At 36.2% G+C, this 20,378-nt stretch overlaps 1 protein-coding gene across 1 annotated transcript in view; it reads right to left on the reverse strand.

The window, feature by feature from the left end:
* The window catches only part of KCNK2 (potassium two pore domain channel subfamily K member 2), a 2,050,773-nt gene that overhangs the window by 753,094 nt on the left and 1,277,301 nt on the right, over positions 1-20,378 (reverse strand). Inside the window, exon 6 of the mRNA XM_044061365.1 lies at positions 16,644-16,783. Within this exon, the coding sequence (XP_043917300.1) occupies positions 16,644-16,783 (140 nt within the window). The remainder of the gene's footprint in view (positions 1-16,643; positions 16,784-20,378) is intronic.

Genomic DNA, 20,378 nt, shown 5'->3' on the forward strand with positions numbered 1-20,378 from the left:
AGTACTATTTTATGTGCTAGTAGATGTTTAATAGCAGATTTCTTGAATTCCTCCCAAGAGATACTTACAGGATCTAACCATTTGCGAGCTATATATAGCTTCATTAATACAAAAATCATTATAAGTGGGTTAGCTTGTTTTCCTGAGATGTTGGCCGGGAGGATGTGTAAAAGAGTAAATTCCCATGTTAGTGTCGATGCTTGATACCCCATTTTCTGCAGATGTAACTTAAGGGAATTCTAAAGCTTGAAAACGCATTTATAACTCCAGAATATATGTATTAGGTCTGCAATCTGGTCTTTACAGTGTGGACAGTATGGGGACTTAGTTGCATTGAATTTGTGAAGAATTGCTGGGGTGAAATAAGCATTATTATTAATCATGAGTTGCGTGTAAGAGAGTTTTTTAAGTGGAATAGTTTTCAATGTTAAGTTGATTGCCTTTTCTATTTGCTAGTTATCCATATCAGGTTTTAATTTTCTTCAGTAATTAGAGAAGAGAAGGTCTTTCTGAAATTTGATTTCCCCTATCATTTTGTATGAGATCGTTATTGCTTTCCTTGACATTAACATAGTCTTCCAAAGTAAGGTACAGTTTTCGATGTCACTTTCGAGTATGGTAAAGTTTTGGAGGTAACTGGAACACACCACTTTGATTTGTCTTAAAATTATTATATATACTTTAGGTAAGTTTAGATTACTTCTTAGTTCATGAATTGTGCTATTGAGGAATGGGTAGATATCTTGGATTCTCTTATGTTTTAACTGAGGGAAGGAGTCTAGGTTTAGCATCTTGTTATTCATTTTTAAGTTAGGATTTTTATGGAGGGGTTGCAGTATTAACATAGCTTGTCCAAGGTTTAAGGAGTGAAAAAGTTTTTGTGTTATATTTATAGAATGTTTTAGTGGCTCTATTATGTTATAGGCTTGTAAATCTTTTTTATTTAAGAAGGGAAGTGCTTTGGGATTGATGTCTAGTGTTTTTATGTACCTATAGTATATTGTTATCCAGGCCAGTGAACCAGTCTTTGCCGAGGGGTCATACTCTGCTATTCTCAGTATTCTATTAGTGTTGATAATAGAGTAGTAGGTTTTGAAATCTGGCAAGTTCAGACCCCCTTTGTTCTTGGGAAGTGTTAGTTTTTGATAGGAGATTCTGGTCTTTTTAGGTTCCCATACAAATTTTGCTAGAAAGGTATGAATTTGTTTGAAGAATTTACTATGTATATTTATCTCAGATGTCATAAATAGATATATTACTCTAGGTAGTATGTTCATTTTAATTATTGATACTTTAGACAAAAATGGTAGCTTAAGGTTATTCCATCTTGTACAATCATGTGTTATGTTTTGCCATTTAAGAGTTACGTTATGTTGGTAGAATTCCTTGCTATTCTGAAAGAAAGTAATCCCCAGGTAATTGGTGTCTTCTTTTATTTTTATTTTGTCTAAGAGAGGTATTAGGGATATGAGTCTAGGTGGCCTTAAGGGGAATATATTAGTTTTATTTAGGTTTAATTTGTAATTAGACATGTATGAGAATTGTTCAGTTGTGTTCATTATTTTGGTCATGTCTGAACTTGGTGTAGTAAAGTATATGTTTAAATCATTTGCAAATGCTGAGAGATAAACTTTGAAGTTATGTATTGAGGGGGGATTATGATATGTATTTTGTTTAATATATAGAAATAGGGGTTCTAGGTAAAGGTTGAAAAGAAAGGGTGATAGCGGGCAGCCTTGTCTTGTTCCATTTTTTATCGAAATTCTGTTTGACCATGTTTTGTTTATATATAGAGATGTATATGGATTACTATAGAGAATTTGAATGATCTGTATAAAATTTTTAGGCATGTCAAAGTGAGGGAACGTTTGCAGCAAGAATTCAAGATTGACCCTATCAAAAGCCTTGTGGGCATCTACTACCATTGTGAAGATGTTGGTATTTCTCTGATTTGCAAAGGATATTAACGCTTCTAATGTTAGCGTGTTGTCACTGGTCTGTCTATGTGGTGTAAACCCAGATTGTTCTAGAGAAATGATTTTCTCTCAGATTTTTAACTCTGTTTGCGAGTATTGAGGTCAGGATCTTGATGTCTATATTTAGAAGAGAGATGGGTCTATAGCTATCTGGATTTTTAGGGTCCGCTTGGTCTTTTAATATAAAAATAGTTTTAGAGGCGTTAAAGTGAATATCATGTATGTTGTTATTTATTATATAGTTCAGCACATGGTATAATAATTTGGCAACTAGTGGACTGAAGAATTTATAAAATTCTGAGGTATGACCATCCGGTCCTGGGGCCTTGTGTGGTTTTAGATGTTTAATTGTTGTGGTTATCTTGTTAATAGAAATGGGCTCCGTTAGTTTTTGTTGTTGATCTAAATCTAGTTTAGTGAATTTTAGTTTTTGAAGAAAAAGATCCCTATCCTCCTTTGAGGCTTGTAGGGTTTGTTCTCCATGTGTTTGAGTATATATTTGTTCAAATAATTTGATAATTTCCTCATTTCTTGTATAGTTTTTCCCTTGGTGATTGACTTCTGCTATAACTGAGGTGGATTTTTGTAGAGTGATAATTCTGGCCAATGCTCTGGAAGGAATTGGGCTTCTTCTGTGTAATTAGCCAACTGTCTTGTCTCGTAAAAAGATAAATTTCTGTTCTCGAACATATATATGTCTCTTTGTAGTTTTAGGAGGTCCATTTCCGTTTGATTATTAGGGTTATTTATTAATTCTTTCTCACATTGTTCTATTTTCTCCTTTATTTTATGTTCCTCTTTCAGTTGGATTTTTTTATAATATGCTGCTTTTTTAATGAAAGTTCCTCTGATTTGTGTTTTGGTCGATGCCCATTCTATATCCATTGATGTTTGGGAATTGAAGATATTTACAAGGGATGTTTTTAATATATCCTCAATCTCTTTTACTACATCTGTTTTGAAGAGCAGATTAGGATTTAATGACCAGTTATTAGCTCTATTGTTTAAAAAACTTTTTTTATCCCGGTTGATACTCAGTGTAACTTTGGAATGATCTAGTGTGTATGACTATTGTAGGGTCATTGTTAATGAGTATGTCTGAGATTAAAAAGAAGTCTATTCTCGCCCACATTTTATGGCATTGGGAGTAGAATGTGTCATTCCCAGTTTTGTTATCTTTATCCTCATATTTAAAGGGGTCATATAGTTTGAAGTCTTGTTTAAGTTCAGTTAAAGCTATTGTAGCTTGTCTATTATGTAGTTTGGTCGGGTTCAATTTATCCTTTCCTGGGTTTTGATATGTGTTCCAGTCACCACCAATTATTAGATAATGATCTTCCATTTGGTTTAGAATTGGGTACAGTGACATGAAAAAGAGATGTTGGTTGCTCCAAGGTGCATATACATTTAACACCATTATGGGTTTTGGAAATACCATGTTAGTAAATGTTACATAGCACCACCTTCCCTCTTTGTCAGCCTTAGTTTCAAGTATTTTATCCTGAAAATGTTTTTTAATTATTATGGCCACTCCAGCACTGTTAGTTTTGTCCCTAAAAGCTATAATTTGTCTTATCCACTTTTTTTTCCCAATATCTGTCCATTGCTCTGAAGTTAAATGCTTTTCTTGTATTAAGATGAGATTAGCTTTGGTTTTCAGGGCTAAATGCAAAAATAGTTTCCTTTTTTCTTTATTTTGTAGTCCTTTAACATTCCACATTTCAATTTCCCCCATTTATGTGATAGATATGCTTGTTTTAACTGATCTGTATGTTAATTTAGATTTATGTTTTTTGTATGTGTTGTTATAGTGTGTCATTGGAAAGCATCTAACTATTCCCGTCTCTACACTGTGCCTACCCACTATACTCCTGGACCAGGAATAAATGGGGGAATACAATGTGATTTTAGTATGTACCATAAGATTCCCACTAGTATTAAATTGTGTTTTTTCTTTACGTATAAGTTTGTGACATGGTATCCCCCTTATGTTACTAAATTCAATACGGACAAAGCTTAACAGACTAGTTCTCCACAAAAAACACTGCTGTGTCATATCCCTAGTCTCAATCTTTAAACTATTATACCATTAAGTGCAGCGGTTAAAGTACAAGACATACAGCTTATAAGTTTATGATCTATTCCTCCTAAAAGTGCATTTTTAAACAACATGTTAATGATCAAATTCTCAATTAGATATGGCAAAATATACAACAATGTAACATATATTTTTAAGCCAGACATGTCATATTTAAATGATCCTTCTCCATATAGTTCTCTTACCTTCACTCTTCTTATATATATAAATTACCCAGCTTCTGTGTTCAGGCATTCTTCTGTAGCAATCTATAACAAACTCAGATTGCATTATTGGCATCTAAACAGAAGTGGGTATATGAAAGAAAAAAAAAGATTGCAAGCTTAGGCAGGCATATATACTGCTAAGACTAGCTTGTTTAAATATTTATAACTTCTGCAGTCAATTAGGTTATATTCAAATTGTCATATAATTCCTCTCCTCTAAACTGCTTAAACTCTCATTCCTGCAGTTATTCCAGTTAAACATCCTTATTTCAATCAAGAACCATTTAGTTGGTCTGGTTCTACCAGACTCACATCCACAAATTAAGACTGGATTCTTTACAATAAGCTTGTAATGGAGAATCAAAGTCACGATTTTGTTTTGGTAAAACAGTACCTTATTCTTCTGATTCTTCAAAGTCATGTTTGCAGGCTTTACTAGTCATTTTTCAGTCAGTTGTTGTCTTATTAATTGTTTTATGTCAATTTTTGTGATTTTGAGTCAGAAATCACTTCTTGGTCTTACTGTACCTTCCTTTTAGGTCATTTTGGTTTTATAGTGAAGATTTTGAGCTCGAAGTGGGACTGTTTTAACATACCAGTTTCCTCGGAAATTGTGTCACCTTGTATTACGCACATTGGAAATGGCAGTTGAATTTTAGTTCCTACCCAGTTTTCATTTCCTGTGTTCCTCGTGGCTCCCATCGCTGATTTAAGGGCCTAGGCAGCAAGGGAAAGCTCTCAGGGTGTGTATCCTATCAAAAACACTCACAAATCGGTCTGATTTTTACTCAAGGGTCATTTTTTTACTTTTCCAGGCATTTTATTTAGTTTCTGGAGGTGGAATCTGCTTGAAAACTGACAGGAAAGTCTCTTTTGCTTCCTTGGGGTTAGACATCATGTATTTAACATATTTTACATTGAAAATTAGAAGGTTTGGCTATTTCATCTGGAACTTTATTTTCTTTTCTATCAGAAACTTGCAGTATGGAGATAGAAGTTGCCTTGCTTGCCTTATCTGAATAGGCAGATCTTGAGCAAAGGAAATTCCACTATTATTCCAGGTGAGTGTCCCTTCTTCTTTGCTGCAAAGAGTATTTTATTTACGTCTTGATAGTTTAAGATTTTGGCATACACAGGTCTTGGTCTCAAGGATGATTGAGCTTCTCTCAGAGCTCTGTGGGCTCTCTCTATTATTATTTGTTGTGTTGCTTCAGAATCATCTAGTAAAGATTTTAGTATGAGTTTGATAGTTGGTATTAGATCAATGTGTGACACAGCTTCAGGGATTCCTCTTATGATAATATTGTTTCTCCGAGCTCTTGCTTCTAAATCTATTATTTTTGCTTGTAGACTTTGCAGCTCTTTTTCATGGGAATCAGTTCTCTGAGATATAGAGTCTAATTTTATTTCATTTTCTAATATTTTTGCTTCAGATTTTTCAATTCTGGTTAGAATTTGATTAAATGAGTCTCCAAATGTTTGAAACTGTGTGGATAAGTCATGTATTGCTTGTTGAATGGGCAAGAAAGCTGTTTTTATATCTTCCAGGCTAGCTGGCTGTTCTGACTTGGTTTTATTTGCAGGCTTGGAATTGTCAGATTGCTTATTTGTCCTCTGTCTTTTTGGAGTTGTGTTTTTGTCTGGTGAGGCTAGTATCGAGAATTTGGTTTTAGTTGTTAAAGTCTCCATATTATTTTCTTCTTTCGACATCTTGCTTTTAGGTAAGTTTTGCAGACTTTATGTATGACTGCAGGGCCACAGCACCACATGGCTACAGATGATTTCTAGAATCTTAGTTAATCCGTTTGTTTTAAAAGGAAGGTGTTGCTTTTTTTCCCTTCTTTTGAATGCTGTTTGTTGTCTGGAATAGATATTCAGTTGTATTTATTTATTTTTTAGTCTGCCTTCTGGGTTTATTATAATCCAGGGTATTTCAGAGAGATAGGTGCTTGCAGTGCTCACAGAACAGCGGCCATCTTGAACTCAATCCTGGTCTGTTCTAATACTGCACATTGCTTTGATCATGTCTATCTTTCTAAGTATTTATGTTAATCTGCTCCTTCTTCTATACTTTTCTAACAGTGACACTTCTTGTCTTAATTGCTTTATAGTTTTCTCTATTGATACCTCCATGATGGCATTTGATTTCTTCCCTTCCTTTCCCTTATTGCCCTGTAGTTTTGTGGTAAGACTTTTTCTGTTATTAATTTTTCTTCCTATTTACTTCTGTTATATTATGTGAATTTCTGTTAATAATCGTGATTACTGAATTCATTTGTTTTATCAGACTTTAACATTTTGGGCCTTATTGACTTTCTGTAATCTATTTCTTTTGTCGATCTTAATATGTCTATCCATTTGTATTAAATCAAGCAACTATTCCCTTAGATCTATTTCTTCTAAACTGAGAGCACATTCTTTATTCTCCATTTCCTGCAAGCATTCTACAGGAATTTCCAGAACATCTTTCTGCGACATATTCTGTTCAGCTGCATCCTGTGTCATCTGTTGCTCTTTCTTATGGGAACTGACTGGCCTATCACTGCACAACACTGATTGTGTCAGAGTTGCCACAGTTTCCTGTTCCTTCCCTTGTTATGTAACTCCAACTGAACTTTTGTACTGGTTTCCTACTGGATCCTCCAGAGTATCTTCATATGGCAACTGATCAGATGCTTTCCATTCCACCTGTTTCTCCGAAGTTTGGGGAGTCACTGTTCCATCATACTGTGACTTTAACAGAGTTGGATTTTCTATACTAAATCCTTCACTTCCCATGCAATCCATAACTTGATTTTTTATTTTTTTAACATCTTCATTACTTATCCTCTTTTCTACTTCCCCCTTTGTTTTCTTATTTTTTTTTTTTGCATTGTAAAATTTTCTATATCTGGAAGCCTTTGCATGCATTTCTCTTCAAAATTCTTTGGTATTGCTTATTTGTATTGATTAGTTTTGCTTTCTCCTTTGCAAAAATATTGCACCACCTTAAATCTCTTTTTTTTTTTACATGCCCATATTTCTTCTTCGATGTCTCCCACTCCATCTGCTTCTCCTTACTTTGGAGACTCATTGTTCCATCATGCTGTGACATAACCTGTGTTAGACTTTCTACACTATATCCTTCACTTCACAGTTATTCCTTAACTTCTGCTTTGCTAATCTTCTGTTCTGTGTTTCCCCTTTGTGATCTTATTTTCTGCATTGTGAAATTTTCCAAATCTGGGTGCATTTGGCTATATTTTTTTCAAGTATCTATGGAGCTGCTTTTTTGTATTGATTAGTTTGGCTTTCTCCTTTGCATAAATATTACACCTTTCAAGAATCTCTAGTTTTTGTTCTTTATATTTTTGCACTTCCTCAATCACTTATTTTTCCAAGCAGCACAAGGTTTCTTGATCTTTATAATGTTTTTCATGAATCTGTTGTATTAGTGAACACAAATTTGCAAGCTTTTGACAGTTTTTCCTCTAGTTTCACTCTTAATATCTTTGAATATCTTTTATCAGAAAATTCTAGGCTTCTTGTATAATAGTAGCAATAAATAATTTATTTCTTATCCTCAGTAGTCCACTCTGCCATCTTTATGGCTCTTATTTGGCCCATCAGTTTTTGTGGACTACTACCTCCTTCTGCACTAGGGGGACCATACTCTCCTGAGCCTGGCCTATACACTGTCATTTGTTCAGTACTAGCACCAATGCGCCTACCAAGACTGGACACTTTGTTATCCTGGGACTTGTGCAATCATCTGTCTTTTTTATTTTCTAATCTACTTCTGTCTATGATGTATGTTATATAAAATGTTGTTGTCTTCCGGCTTTTCCCGGTTAGGGGTCGCCACAGCGGAACTCCGGTCCGCTAATGACTGGCAGTAGATTTTCACGAACGTCGAGGTGCCAGCTCGATGTTCAACCTTCAACGAAGGCACACCCATTTACACATGTCTTTTGAACGCCCACCCAACCGCGGGGAGGACATGCAGACTCCACACAGAAGGCACTCCCTGCACTCCAGCCGAGAATCGAATGGGAGAACCTCTTACTGTGAGGCAGTCTATATATCAGTGTCATCTTGGTGAGATTTTGTGAAAGCAGGATCCATCATGTGAAAGTTGAGTACCAAGACATGAATATAAGTTCAGTTCCAGCAACACTACTCTCCTTTGCTTGTTGATTCTATCACCTCTCCATCCATATTCCCAGTCATGCTCACTTGGGATGGTGGCATAAGTGTTGGAAGGACGGCATAATGGTTAAGATGTTTACCTTACAGATGCAAGGTGTAGAGTTTGATTCTCACATGAGGTAATTGGTTAGGCTTAAAATGAACCACAAGGGCAGTTAGAATAATACTAATCTATGAATCTATGAACATAAAACAAAATTAGATTATCAGCTAAAAATCTGGTTTGAAGGAACCTCAATTTCAAACTAAGTCTAAGGTTTCCCAGTTGTGACTGCAAAGCCCTTTGATTAAGTGAAGCACATCTTGTCAACGGCTGAATCCATAATGCTGTTTTCTGTGCAGACTCAGTGAATGACAAAAGATATTTAAACAACAATGATATCACATGTGATTCAAATCAGACCAGTCAAAATGGGGGAAGTGTGTTGTTGTTGCTGTACACTAAATTCTGGGCCATAATATACATAAGAACTTTTATTTTGTATGTTGCCTTCCAGACATATCTTATAAAGCTTCAGTCATATCATGTTATGTCATGTCATGAAGATGTCCTCTGGGATTAATAATATGCAGAATATTTGAACATGTCATTGGCTCTTCATTTTTGTGTAACTTCTTACTTAATGCTGTCATGGAGATGTAAGATTTGGAGCCGAATTAGCAGCTGGATTTTATGCTCAAAGACCATTAAACCTATATTATTCAGGTTGCCTGCCATGTTTAATAAACAGACTTCAGTGTGTTTCAAGATACTAAAGATAAAATCTTCATGAACCCCCATAATTCCCTTCGATATTTTTTTCATTTGCCATTAGTAGTATATTTTGAAAGCTACTTCTTTAAGCCATTACATCACACTATGACAGAAGTTCCTTTCTAGTTAATTCCTATTATTTTGACTTTTTATTTCTAAAGCTATTTGCTGGTGACCAGGATAAGTATCTCTTATGCTTACATGTGCATACCTGACATCAGTTTTCAGTTACATCATCATACTATGGAGGTCATGCTTATACAAACCCTGGGGAATTATGATGTCAGGTGCAGAGCATTGAGCATACTTTGTTTCTTTCGCAGGGTGCCATTTTAAATTTCCCTTCAATGTCCTAAAAGAAAGTGCTACAACTTAAGAAGCTAGAAAGGTGAGCTCTGCTCAAACTTGTCACTTACAAATGGGGGTTGCGTTCACTGGTTTTGCCTGCATGAACTGGAAGTCTGTCCAGGACAGCTACAGACTACCTTTTCAATGCTTTTTTTAAAATCTCAGTCTTCTTAGAAGTGTGGTATTAATAGGTTTGTGTCAGCACCTACCAGTAAAAGAACCTGCAAATTAATGATAAAAACATTAAACCAGGATCTCAGGCCATTCACCCGGGTCATGACACTTTGTTAATGCAAATGCCTTTCTGCAGGTCCTGTGAATTTTAGCCGGATCACTCTGCATTTATTTACAGCTGACAAAAGATAAAATTAGGTAAACTGTATACTATTTTGTGCTTACCCAGTAAAACACAGCACAGAAATAAAAGTCTTTACGTGACAATATTGTTCCCACAGTGCGTCATGATCCAGGTTGTTTATATTTGTTTTGTATTCTGTCAATTGCAATTATCATTGATTTTCTACTTACCCATAAAAACTATGTATCAAATGCTGAGATGCTTATATAAAGCTTTTTCTTACAGTCATGACCTACAGCTGAGACATTTTTTTTTCTTGTTAATTCTGTCTCTGCCATCCCAGAACATCCTTCATTTACACAATAAAAGACTGTTGTAGACTCTCGCTTATGATTTTACTTTCAGCTAACTTATCTTCCTTCATGTAATGATCTAACTCTACACTGCATTATAACTTTCTCACCATGCTGTGAACATAAACAAGATGCTTATTTTCCACTAGACACACAACAGACTCTTATCAATAGGGCAAAGGTCAACAAGGTCAAAATCATAAGCCACAACAGTGTAATTGTTGCTAGGCAACATATGGGGAGCATGACTGTCAGTTAACATTAACTGTTAAAAAAATACCACTCACAATCTGTTAATATTATCTTATTTCACCTGGTATAGAGAACGGGGGAGATGATTGTAGTTCACATATGATATGTTTAAAATGAAAGAAAATTTGAGCTTCTGGCATCCTCTGCTCACAAAAGTATTTCTCATAGTCCACCAAGGGCTAATCACCCAGTGGTGTGAACCTTGGCTCTAGATGATGGTCACTGTTGAAGTGACACTCCAAACCTGTGTGAAAAATGGGAAAGGGATTGTGGATAGATGGAGATATATATGTGTGTGTGTGTGTGTGTGTGTGTGTGTGTGTGTGTGTGTGTGTGTGTATGTGTGTGTGTGTGTGTGTGTGTGTGTGTGTGTGTGTGTGTATGTGCATGTGCGTGTGTGTGTGTGTGTGTGTGTCAGTTTTACAAAATAAGTAGATATTGTTCCCTTAAATCAACAGGAAAATACTCTGTGTCAGTAGGAAATTATTTCTTAATTACCAATTTCCAAGCTATAAAAGGAGTTTCCAACCATCAAGACTTTGAGGAACTTAGTTCCTCACCAAGAGGATCATGCGGAAGGAAGAAACTATGGGCATGGAGTACCTCAGTCCATTTAAGGCTAAGTTGTAGAGTACACCAATAAGAGTATCTTACAGGTTTAAAGATAAGTACTAGGTTAACTGTCCTTGTAAGCCATTTTAAGCCTAGCTATTTTCCCTTTTTGTGCTTGAGTTAACCTATTCCATTTAGTTAGAGATTGGCTTATATATTACCCTTAATGAAAATAACTGGGATCATCCCATAGATAATTTGAGGGGACCCGTGCATGGTATAAAGCATTTAGGAGCTGTGTTTGTTCATTAGTAGTACAGGGAGAGTCTTGGGGTAACTTTTCTGTTCCCTGACAATAGATTCAAGCTATGGTTGAACATGGACAGGGATGAACTTTGTTTTATATGGACGGGGAGTCTGTTCCAGGCAGCAATATCCTCTGTGAGATATACCTGTCCCTCCAAACTATTCTGTTGATGTTACAGAAGAGGTTTAGATGCCTAGACTGAGTATTTCTGATGCCATTTGACTCACTAATATGCAGTGAATCCATCAGTATTAGGCCAGAGGATGCCTTGTAAGCCAGGCACAGGCCACCGCTTAGCAGTCTGTAAGAAACCGAGCATAGTGACAGGGCTTTGAGTTGGTCCATGTAGAACATGCTGACATCTTTAACAAAGATTTGGAATCAAGGCTTGGGGGAGGCCTGCAGTCTGAACATCCTGTGGCCACCGATCTCCTGGAGGGGATAGGTGAACTCTGTAAATATTCCGAAAAGGTACTGTTTTGTCACACTGTTAGTGTAAAGGGTGTGTTTGCTTTATGAAATTCTAGAACTAAAAAGTAGGAAGTGATGTTTTCATTTAATTTTTAAACTGAGAAGGCAAGACGTGCTATTATTTTTGTTGCTTATTGTACATATACAATAAACCTGTATTTTTTTTTCTTGTATTACAATTCAGGACCTCCAGAGTTCCTTAAAATTTTACTGGTGGATAATATGGGCAGTTGGTCAGGGACTTGTCTTTTAATATTCATAACAGCTCTTCTGCTGCATTGTGTAGAATACATTTTCGGCTGTCAGTTCCCCATGGCGCTGTTTTGTGGCTTTCCTACAGCATTTCTTCTGCTTTTCCTGGCATGCTTACATTGGGACCTTAATCACGGAAGTCATATTTAACACAAATAATGTAGTCAAAGTCAAGGACTGACCAGAAGCTAGTGCAGCTGCAAAAGCAGTTAATTATGCTGGACAGTGTAGGTGGTGTCTGGTATGAAAAAGGTAACCAAAGATGAAGACATAAAATCATAACTGTGGCTTTCAAATGTTGCACCACACCAAAGAAGCAGAACTGAGCAGACTGAGCAAAAATTCTTTCATTTCAACTGACGGAAGAGGCATTGAAAATGTACATATTTATGAAGTGAGCTAATTAGATGAACTATAAGAAACTTAAGAAAAGTCAGGTTGAACTAACATGATTTTGCAATGCACTCAAAATATCCTTGAGGACTATAGGAAGATAGAATATAATCCAAACTGACATAGATTTGTGACATGTCAAAGGATTGTTTTTCTATTAATGGACATGAAATGAACATTTTCTGTATTCATAGACATGTGAAAGGAGAGAATAGGAAAACTTAGACACTTCATTATGTCATCTTCCTGGCCAAAGAAAGAAAATTTGGGATACTCCTTTGTATATCAACAGACATTGTATGTGTCTCATCTGTTAAACATTTCTGTATTCATTATCTGGCAGACTAGGCTTATAATTGTTTTACAGTGCAGAGAATTTTTGCTTTGTCATGCACAAATGCTACAGCTTTATATAGAATAGCACTGAAAAATCTTATGAAAGATTAAACTTACATTTCATTTCGAAGTATCAAATGAGTCAGATTCACATTCTCACTGATGTTTTTCAGTACGCATCGACAGATAATGCGACTGATAGAAAGTTTGAATGGTGACATCAGCACTACGCATTCCATTGTACGAAGCCATAGCTGCATAAAACTGTGGGACAAACCTCTGTCTGTGATGAATGAGTGATCTCTGTGTTGCCATTGGTTAATACTGGTAGAGGGATACCTCCTGGCTTCTTTGCTCAAGAATTCTGAACAAAGCCAAAAATAATAGTGGACAGACACACAAAATTATGAATAATTTTTAAACTTACTCTAACTCACTTAAAAAAGATAATAGAACAACAGGTTTTACACCAATATGCCTTTTCTGAACAATAAGAGCCATGCAACTCTAATGTCTAGCATTACTGACCAACTATAATTCTAAGAAATTTATCAGAAAATCAAATATTTTATGAGGGACAATACCAAAATCATGGCTGTTCTGCAAACACAGGGGCAGTTGAGAGGTATGGGTAGAGGTACAGTTTAAACTGAGCACGTGTTTTACAGCTTGTGACAGTTAGTTAAAAATGATGTCAAGCAACAGAATGCATGTACAAGCATGCACAGTGCCATATATCTAGATACAAGTGCTTTTTTAGGTGAAATTATGGCTACGTGTAAACCTTATCTACAGCTGGGTACATCTAGTAGGTTATTTGTTTAGCTTATTGTAGAAATCTGTAGTTGTACAGATAGTTTCTATGTTACAGTGTGACAGGAATTGTGTCAGAGAGTAAGTTAGTAAAGGATTTACTTGCTTGCAATGAGTATAGCATTAGGTTGGTTGTTCACAGCCATAGATGTATATGACTGCATCTGATTTCCACTGAAGAAGATGGGTTTGCATTTCAAAGACCACCCACTAGCCAATATGAATCTGGTAGCCTGTGCTGTCACAAATCTTCTATATCATGTTTTTGTTTAATTGACTGTGAAAAGGTAGCCACCATTTTCCTTCATTTCTGGCACATTAACCCTACACAGTATACACCTTATTGGCTTAGCTCTAATTCCATGTCCAAAATGAGGAAAACTAGCCCTCATAATGTGAAACAAATGGGCAAAATGTGGAACACATACTAATGGCTTACTAACAACTTCAACTAGAAAGGTCATAGGATGGTTAAAATATGCTAATTTTACTTATAAAGAAGATCTTTTAATGAGTTAATATGATTAATTTCTATTTACAATGGATTTCACTTAAAAACATTCCTAACATTGAATGTGTGACAGAGTCTTTCAATGTGGAACATTGAGGAACTTTGAGGAACATGAACTTTTTAAGATCCCAAATGAGGTACATTCCTCGTAATGAGGTACACTTGAGAGGTATGCTTATTGGTGGAGGCCCTTCCATTTTCCATTTCTTCCATCCACTTTTGCAGCCTCTGTAAAATAATGTCAGTATTCTTATTTGTTTAAAAACTGCTGCAATGTTGAGTATCACTGTTTTCTCATAGCAAAGTCTGTTATTTAAAATACCATATTCTTCTTGAATGAAAATTTCATAAAACATTGTCATTTAAAACTTTGCTGTCTAGTCAATAAAATGATCTCTAAATTCCACAGATATTAAGGTGTTTTTTAATGTATTATAATCAAAGTGACAAATGTGTCTGTACAAGATGTACTGCTGATCTCAGCAGGCTAACAGGCCAGTTTTGTTCTCATTAACAGTAACACATAGTGACCTGGGAATTTATAATCCTGCTCAGCATTATGTTTATCAAAAAGTTAGAGATGTTTTTCATACTACAATGGCGATAAAACTCAGCTGTTATACTTTACCATTGTGATGTAAGACCTCTAAATCATGCATCCACTCACAAATATACAGTAACACAGCACTACACACACACGCACACACGCACATGCGCACACGCGCACACACGCACACACACACACACACACACACACACACACACACACACACGCGTGTGCAAGGGTATATATGCTCCCATTCACACACAGCATTACTTATCTTCCATTGGTTATATCAGCCATGTGAAGTGGTTCTAAATAACCCTGCATAGATTACCACCATTAAAAATGAAGTTGGGCACCCCTAGAATGTGGCATACATGTAACACTTTCACCTTCCAGTCCTGGCACAGACTTACATAGTTCAGGTATCCATGAATACATAATTATGCATGTATTCTGACTGGGCGATACACTGGGGATGTCATTTAAATAAGCCCCTCCCACTGAGTACCATATTTGCATATGGTGCTTAGAACCTAGCTGCTTACAGTTTACAAACACTGATCCTAGGCAGCAAGGAGGTCTGTGAATCAGAATGGTCTTGTGAAGTATTCAAGGCAACTTGCACTCATCTTGCATACTACACAAACAGCTATTAATATCCCTCCAGACTGATAAATGTACAAATTATGGTGTGGATCTGTGTTTCAGTGAACATGGAGTTAGTTATAGTCAGCTATGGGGATCTAGTAGACGTATGGGGTTCTTTCTCTGTTCTCTGCATTAAACAAACAAATACTGTTTCCTTTTGAGCAAAGGTTTAAGTTAAAAATGCCTTAAATATGTGAATGCTGAAAAGTTTTGAGCTAAACAGATCTCTTTTGCACTATTATTTCTAATCCACATAATAGTAATGAATGCCCAAAGCACTGGAATTACAGTAAGTGAGAAAATATGTTACCACAAAACTTCTTTGTCAATACATGAAAACATTATTTATGAAATATGTTCACTTAGAATATCATCAAATGTTTAGTGATTGGTGCTGAGGCTACAGAATACCTTGGCATTCTTAGCCCAGAAATGAAGAGTAAATGTGCAGATAGATTTTTATTTTATTCCTAACAACAGAGCATACTGTCACAGAATACTGCTACGTGTAGCCATCTATACCAGCTTTGATGCTGTCCTCTGACACGTATCTCATTTTCTCACAACATTGTACGGATGGCTTAGGTGACTTTATTCCTAATAGCATAAGTAGGTGATGGAATATAAGGAACATTTGTTCTGCCCAGAAGCCACGGGGAGGTAGCTTCTCGTGCCTGTTGCTGTCCGCATTTGAGATACTGCTCATGCACTACTGTTTAGCAGAGGATGGATGAATGCTGTTGTGGATCCTTCTGTATAATTTCGCACTAAAGTGCTAAGCATTTCACTGGGATACTCAATAGTGGAGTGAGGGGTCACAAAAGGTATCCTTCTACATCAATGATGTGTGATAAGTTATATGTCTGCTTTCCATCACACGAGGTAGCACTCTAACATCTGATATACCTCCTTAACTAAGTAGTCAGTAAGAGTAAGGTAATCAGAGCCAACGCATTTACACTCTTAAGTAAGTTACGTTTGTTTATTTGTACACTAGGTAGTGTTTACTTGTGTATTCTAAAGATGGGAATGTTGGCCCATTAGACAACCTTCATACAAACAGAAAGACAGTGCAAAGACAGTCAAGGAGACCACAAAAAAATTACAAATATGATTGCTAAACAACTCAGATGGATCCATTTACAAGCTTTGTCGTACTGTTTACCAAATAGCAAATAAAACATTATCTTTACGTAAACCAGTCATAAATTTTTACTTCCAAGTCATTTTTTTATTGATGCAGCTTTTAACACCTTACAGACTTTCAAACAAATTGTAATTAAATCACACAATCATGCCTTGACAAAAAGACATTGAATAATTTTGGAATAAAATCCTACCTCTTCCTTTGTTTTTTTAGATAGAACCCGTAGCCAATCTCCAATCATACTGAGGACAGCAGCAAAATATGCCAGACCTACCAGTATCCAGAACCAAACCACAGGTTTATAGATGCCAGAGAATTCTGTTTCAGAATGACCTTATGAAAAGTGAAACAAAGATGAGTTGCAGCTCTTCTTCTGAAACACATATTTTAAACATATCTCACTGAATTTATTAATTGCACTGAAAGACTTAACGTGCACAATTCAATATACACAAGAGCACGTATTTTAAGATATAAATCAAACCTGAGAGAAGTTGGATATCGGATCCTCTTTTAATATGACCATAATGCAGTTACTGTTCTTCAGCTACTAGACTATTCAATGACTTAGTGTATCTTATTTCAAGTACTCCTAAAACAAGGAATCTGCATGGTTTCATATATGACTCTGGAATCAAGTGATGTACACCTGCTATGTTTAACAATTAATGTGAAAAATACAGAACGTATGCTGCTTCTCATCAACGAAGGGCATCAAATAAATCCCAGAATGTTTAACTATAATTTATTAAATGTTAGCAATTCAACCTCTCACAGAAATGAAGTCCAGACTAAAGCTGCCATCTTTCACTGGGTGAAAACCTGACCAAAGCCTCACTCCTTGAACCACACATGGCCCTGTCTATCTCTGCCCCTTTTTCTATCCACTCCACCCACTTTATCACCATTTTATGATGGAAATGGATATTTCCCTTGGGGCAGAATGTCTCCATTTGTCTTTTTTTTCCCCCTTTCTTAGCTAATCTTGGACTTGTTTGCATTGAGTTTAGTGATGCTTTTTGCACATTTTGATATTCTGTTTGTGTGGCTAAACAGAATATCGAAGTTTATACAGTGCTTACTGTATTAACAGACACTGATTCCGCTTTCCAATAGTCTTGACAAATACCACATACATGGCAACACTAGTCCTGACTACAACCCAAGGAATCAAGTTCTGATTGTAGGCCTGGCAGCTTGAGTTTCATTGGTGGCTTAGATGCCTGTCAAAGCTGGCAGGAGAGAGTGAGAGTAAATGCCTTCTGCTAGTGAACCCATGCTATGAGGAAAAGGGTGTTTCTGGATCAGCACTTGGGTGACATCTAGTGAAAGCATTAGGTGTTGCACTCTTGAAGTTCTAGCTTTTACGTATTTCCTGCCACAGAGCATGCACTTGTATCTATCTGAGTGAGACTGTGTAGGCACACTCCCAGGTGGTTGCCGTTAGTGGGTGTGGGGTGAGCTTCAATAGGGGAGTAGAGGAGTAGGCCAATCTGCAGCACCGTCAAGCTAACCCACTCTGCACTATCTGATTCTCACAAATGGTGAACGAATAGGTCGACTAGTCCACCCAGGCAGGCATGAATGAACTAGAGGGCTACTAACTAGCCTGGGGCACGTGGCTCCTGCCTCATGAAATAAACTGGACGACTGGGTACAGATGGAGAAGAAATAGAGTTGGGCCTTCAGGTGAGGGAAATCATTAACAATTCACACAGAGAAAAAAAATAACATAACTGCAAACATGAAGTTTAGCCCCAGAAAGTTTGTTTGAATACAAGTAAAATTCTTCTGCTGAATAAACAAACAGGTGAATAGGTGGAATAAATATAAATAGCTTGGTTTTACTTTGCCAAGCTAAACAGTAATTAAATGAGCACTTATTTCAGAGGACAACACAAAAATTGATGTAACACGTCTAACCTCAGCATAACTAATACATTTTAGCAGAAGAATGTTGTCTTATCTAAGGGGGCAGCAGTTTTACTTACGAGAACTCTAATAAGCTATGCAAAATGGAACATTAGAAAGTATCTGCAGATAAAGTTACCTACTTTTACAAATATAAATACAATAAACACGATTTTTTGAAACAGTAGTGTGCATAGGATACCAAGCAGGTTCACTCCAGTGAAACAATTATACATAGTCCAAGAGTACAAATTCACAAACTCAGCATTGAGTTATACATGGACAATAATAAAAACAAGTAATAACCAATTATAGCTTTTCAATGGCAAGTCTACCTTACTGCCAAAGTTTTACAGTTTTCCATTGACAATCAGCTTATAGATATACAAGTGTCGCAGCTAAGTTTTTGGTATTCCCTCTCATGATCTGCACTGACATTTTTAATCCTGTTTCCTCACCCTCTGATCAAAGTTGCTAAAACAGTATTGTTTAGCTCAATTCACTCTGAATATTTTATTGAGCTATTTAAAGTGGATTTCATAAAAAACCCTGATAATTGTTAGCTGTCGTTGTTATCAATTTTCCTTCATTTGAGTATCTTGTTTCTTCCATCTTGTTATTAGTTTACATGTGAGTATCACTACCATATAGGATGGAGGTTCATAGTGTGAAGACTACTGACCACTGTATACAAGGATTTGAAAAGTCATTGACTGCATATAATTCTTGTTACCTAAAAGGCCTTAGTACTGGACATTCTCAGGAAAACTTCTGTTGTGACTCACTTATACATATGCACAGTGTGATAATTGTACAAACCTGAATGCACTACACACACATTTTCTCAATCAACTTCCTATTATTCTTTCAGGTGTATATGCTCCTTTTCTATGTAAATATGTTCCAGTAAAAGGATTCCAAAGCTTTCAGGAATGCCTGGTTGAGTATTTCCAGTCACCCACCCTTATTCTTTCCTGCTGTTTTTTTTGCATCTTTTCCCATATCAGATCTCTGCATATGTTTATGCACTATATACATTTCTACTTTTTTATTGTTAAGGTAGTTTTGGACCAGTAGTGACAATTTCCTTCTTATTCGTCATGCTGTCATATTTTGCCCTTTAAATTTCCTATTTCTTTAGCTGCACTACCATTCTCTCTGTTAATGGCTTCTTACTCCATTCTTATGCTAATTAAGTTTTGGACTGATGTGGTGCTACTGTCTGTTGTTATAGGGAATAAAGGTTGGAAATCTTTCTTCCAGCACTTATGAAATGCTCTTAGTCCTTACAGATTTTTTATTGTGATATATTAGTCAGTCAATTAAGTTCTGCTTCTTAAAACTGGTGGAAGTTCAGGTGGATGTAAGAGATCCCACAACACTTATGAAAAAGAGCAGGGGAAGTTCTCTAGTGTCCCGGCTAAATTTCACTTAGTCAGTATGATTATCACCTTTGGTCTTACCAGAAAAGTGCCCACTAGCCCAGTGTAACTAACTTGGTCAACAAAGCATAAGAAATTGCCTGGCCTTCTGTAAGTGAGTCTGTTTAAGGTACCACTATATTAAGTGCATGAAATCCTCTTTGTAATCTTACTTTAGTAAATTCCGCCCAAAATAGCTACAGTTTTTAATCCCACTGAATGCAAGAATACATCTGTTAGATTAAGAACCGCAAAAATGTAATCTGCACATTCTTAACCATCTCTCATCTAAATATTTTATTTTTATTCTACACTACTTTACAAGATTCAGTGTATAATATCACAGGAGTTGATGGATAAATTGCAAGCCTGTATAAAAGCTCTTGCTTCACTATTTGTATTGTTTCAGGAAATGCTACCACTATACCCTGAACTTAGTAAAATAAAACTACACCCTGAACAATGGCTGAATAACATCCGTGTTAACAAAACTATTGCAAATTTTTACTCCATGACCCATCACTAGGCAGAAACACTTATATCTACTGCTTACCTGGCCCTAAAAACATACATCTTCTGTACTGATTAATCTCTGC

Source organism: Protopterus annectens, chromosome 1.part0 (assembly GCF_019279795.1).
Source record: "Protopterus annectens isolate FY-2018-M chromosome 1.part0, PAN1.0, whole genome shotgun sequence".
In the NCBI taxonomy this organism is placed as follows: Eukaryota; Metazoa; Chordata; order Ceratodontiformes; family Protopteridae; genus Protopterus; species Protopterus annectens.